At 57.3% G+C, this 3,361-nt stretch overlaps 1 protein-coding gene across 1 annotated transcript in view; it reads right to left on the bottom strand.

Annotated features, from left to right (window-relative positions):
* Rapsn (receptor associated protein of the synapse) overlaps nt 1-1,660 on the bottom strand; it is a 6,966-nt gene extending 5,306 nt beyond the window's left edge. Inside the window, exons 1-2 of the mRNA XM_004626965.3 lie at nt 1,309-1,660; nt 680-1,018 (exon numbers count right to left, since the gene is read on the bottom strand). Coding sequence (XP_004627022.1) covers nt 680-1,018; nt 1,309-1,500 — 531 coding nt within the window. The 5' untranslated portion in view covers nt 1,501-1,660. The remainder of the gene's footprint in view (nt 1-679; nt 1,019-1,308) is intronic.
* Nucleotides 1,661-3,361: the final 1,701 nt, after the last annotated feature.

The following is a 3,361-nucleotide window of genomic DNA, read 5'->3' as shown; positions in this document are numbered from 1 at the left end:
ATGTGGTGCTGGGGGATTGAACCGCGGTCCCTGTGCTTTGCTAAGCTTGCTCTAATTAGGTGCTTTAGACCACTGAGCCATCTCACCAGCCCCAGGTTCTCTGCTTTCTGTAGTAAACAGCCAGGTGCAATGGTGCATGCCTATAATCTCAGCACTCTGGGAGGCTGAAGCAGGAGGATCTGAAAGATTTTTTTGTGTGTGGTACTGGGGATTGAAGTCAGTACCTTGTGCTTGTCAGGAAGGCCCAGCCCAAGGATCCAAAAGTTTGAGTCAACCCTGGGAACACTAGCAACTTAGTGAGACTTGTTGCAAAATAAAAATAAAAAAGTCCTGGCAATATAGCTCAGTGTGGGGTTCACTCCCAAGTACCCGAAAAAGACTGGCAAAAATGTTATTCAATCTATGTAACAGTTATATGGAAAGTCACTGCGTGCTTCTACTTTCCCATATGGTTTTCTTCAAAGCAAAAGGTTTAGAACTATGCTTGTGCCCACCTCCACCCCCAATCTTATGTCGTCACTGTGAGAGACACACAGTTTAAGAGAACAGAATTGTGCGGCTGTCCTTGGGGGTCCCTCTTCTAGCCATCCTCTGCCCAGGGCAGGTCTAGCTCTTTGGCCCGGGGTTCACCAAGTTTCCGCCATGTTGCAACCTCGACACCCCTGGCCCCGCTGCCCACCTTGACTTGCGCATAGAAGCTGCCCAGGCTGCAGCACACGCGGCACTCCAGCATGGTGTCGTCGTTGTTGTGGGCGTAGCGCAGGGCCTTCTCGAAGCTCTCCAGGGCCTTCTGGAAAAGGCTGAGGCCCAGGAAGGCATTGCCCATGCTCAGGCTGACTTGGCCGCCGAGCCGGGCACCGGCCCTGGTGCCCGGCAGGCCGAGGCAGGTCTTGCAGTAGGAGACGGCCTTGGGGAATTCGCAGAGCTTCTCATTGCTGCGAGCCAGGTTCAGGTAGCTCTCCAGGAGGAAGTCGGCGTCCTCCAGCTCCCGCGCAGTGTCCACCTGGACCACGGCGAACTGCCCACAGGAGCGGGGGTGGGGGTGGAGATGGGGGAGATCGCACAGCAGCGGACCCGAGGCTTGGACCCTGTGCCCCCCAGTCCTACGGGACTGGCCAAACTCAGCCGCAGCTCAGGCCTGGTCGCACAAACCCCTGGGGGCCCAGAGCCGGAGCCCAGACCTGAAGGCACTTCCGCCCCCAACACGCAAGCCTGGGATGGGAAGCTAGAGGCTCCGGGCCCAGCCCCAGCTCCAGCCCGCAGGGAAGCCGGAGGGTCCCGCCGTGTCCCTGCCCGGCTGCTGCCCACCTTGAGCATCTCTCGGTAGCGGCCCATCTCTGAGTGCGCCGTCACCAGGCAGCCCAGCACCCGGAAGCGGCCTGCCGGGTCCGCGCTCTTTTCCAGCACCTTGGTCCACACCTGCAGCGCTTTCTCTGTGTGGTTGGACTGGTACAGCCGCAGCCCCTTCTCGATCTGCTGCTTCGTCTGGTCCTGTCCCATCCTGCACGGCCTGTTGCCAGCTCCCGGAGAGATCTAGAGGCTCCTCAATGCTGCTCGCCCCCCATGGCCCCAGGGAGGAAAGCAGAGGCCCACGGGCGCCTCCCTAGGAACACAGCTGCTTTGGCAGTGGCCCCTGAGAGCAGCTGTCTCTGCCACTTGCAGCCACGTGGCCTCTGAGGAATGTCAGCAGCAAGGTCACGGGGCTGGGATGCACCACCCACTCCCAAGTGGCCTCCTGAGGGACCTAGAAGGCCCTACAGCATTGAGGAAGCAGAGTCCACCTGGGGCCAGGGTCCTGCTTGCTTTCCTCTGCCCACACGTGCCCAGCCCCCACTGTGTTCCTGGGATGCACTGGCTGCAGACCCCCGGCCAAGCGCTGGTCACACCAGTCGCAGCATCTCCCCGCAGAGCTGGTCCTCAAGCTGGTTCATGCTGAAGCCTGAGCTCCTGCTAACTCCCAGGGCCAAGCTGTTTTCTTCTCTCGGCCTCCATTTCCTCTTCTGCAGCATGAGGCTAGCAGGACAGTAAACCCAAAGCAGCAGCCCGGCCACTTCCTGCTGCCCCTGAGTGTTAGCAGGCTGGGCCATGTGAGCCTGGGGAGCCAGGGAAGAGTCACAGTGCCTGGCTTGGGGGACAGTGAAGAGCACTGAGGATACACTCATGGCAGGGGCACAACACAGTGTCAGGCACAAAGGAGCCCTGTGTGACAACCTTGTGTGAGTTCCCCATTTAACAGGTGTTCCAGGGGCCAGGGAGATGGCTCAGTAGGATACGTGCTTGACTGACAAACGCAAAGATCTGAGTTCAATCCCCGGTTCCGCCAAAAACAAAACAAAACAAAACAGGTGTTCCAGCCAGGCATGGTGTGTGCGCTGTAAGGTCAGTTCTCGGAAAGCTGAGGCAAGAGGACCTCAAGCTTGAGCTCAGCCTGGACAACCTGGCTCAAAACGAAGTGCAGGCTGTAGGCGTGGCTCAATGTTAATGCCTTGCTTGGGCTCAAACCGTATTCCCAACAAAAACCGAAGTAAAACATGCCAATTCTACTTCCAACCCGGGTTTGGAAGGTCCCTAACTAACACTGAGCTCTGAGGCCAGGCACTAGAAGGGCAAGGCTACGCAAAGGGGGAGCAGTGGTAGCCCTGGAGCAGCAGAAGTGAAATAAGCCCTGCCAGGGAGCACCCTGCCACCCCAGTAGCCGCTCTCCTCCTCCCCTGTTGCAGGGCACAGTGGGTAATCCAGTGGTGTTCAGTGCTTTCTCCCATCTTGCATACACTGCCACTAATTCCTACTTTGCTCAGCCCCGAAAGATGCCCACACTCACAAGCAGCTACTCTGTTTCCCTCTGGTGTTAGGGTTGCACTGTGGCCCCCACCCCAAATTAGCAAATTGAAATCTTAACCCCCATACTCAGGAATGTGATGACAGACATATTTTCTTCTTCTTTTTTAGGACTTTCTTTTTATTTATTTATTTATTTATTTGAGAGAGAGAGAGAGAGAGAGAGAGAGAGAGAGAGAGAGAGGTGTGTGTGTGGCCAGCTCAGCCCACCAGGGGGCGGAGCTGGCTGGCATGTGGTGCTGGGGGATTGAACCGCGGTCCCTGATGCTTTTGCCAAGCTAGTTCCAAGTAGGTGCTTTAGACCACTGAGCCATCTCTCCAGCCCCACATATTTTCTTCTTTAGGGTGCTGGGAATTGAACCCAGGGCCCCCCACATGCTCGGCAAGTGCTCAGCCGCTGAGCTACAACCTCAGCCCTGTGTTGGGAGCTGAGTCTGTGAAGAGCTCACTGGAGTAAAATGAGGCACTGAGAAGGTGGCCTGGGTCAGGGTCATTGGCCTGGGGCCCTCGGGAGGGGGGAAGG

This window comes from Octodon degus, unplaced genomic scaffold (assembly GCF_000260255.1).
Source record: "Octodon degus isolate 3935 unplaced genomic scaffold, OctDeg1.0 scaffold00018, whole genome shotgun sequence".
Lineage (NCBI taxonomy): Eukaryota > Metazoa > Chordata > Mammalia > Rodentia > Octodontidae > Octodon > Octodon degus.
The sequence above is the reverse complement of the archived record's forward strand: the minus strand, read 5'-3'. Positions and strand labels throughout refer to the sequence as shown.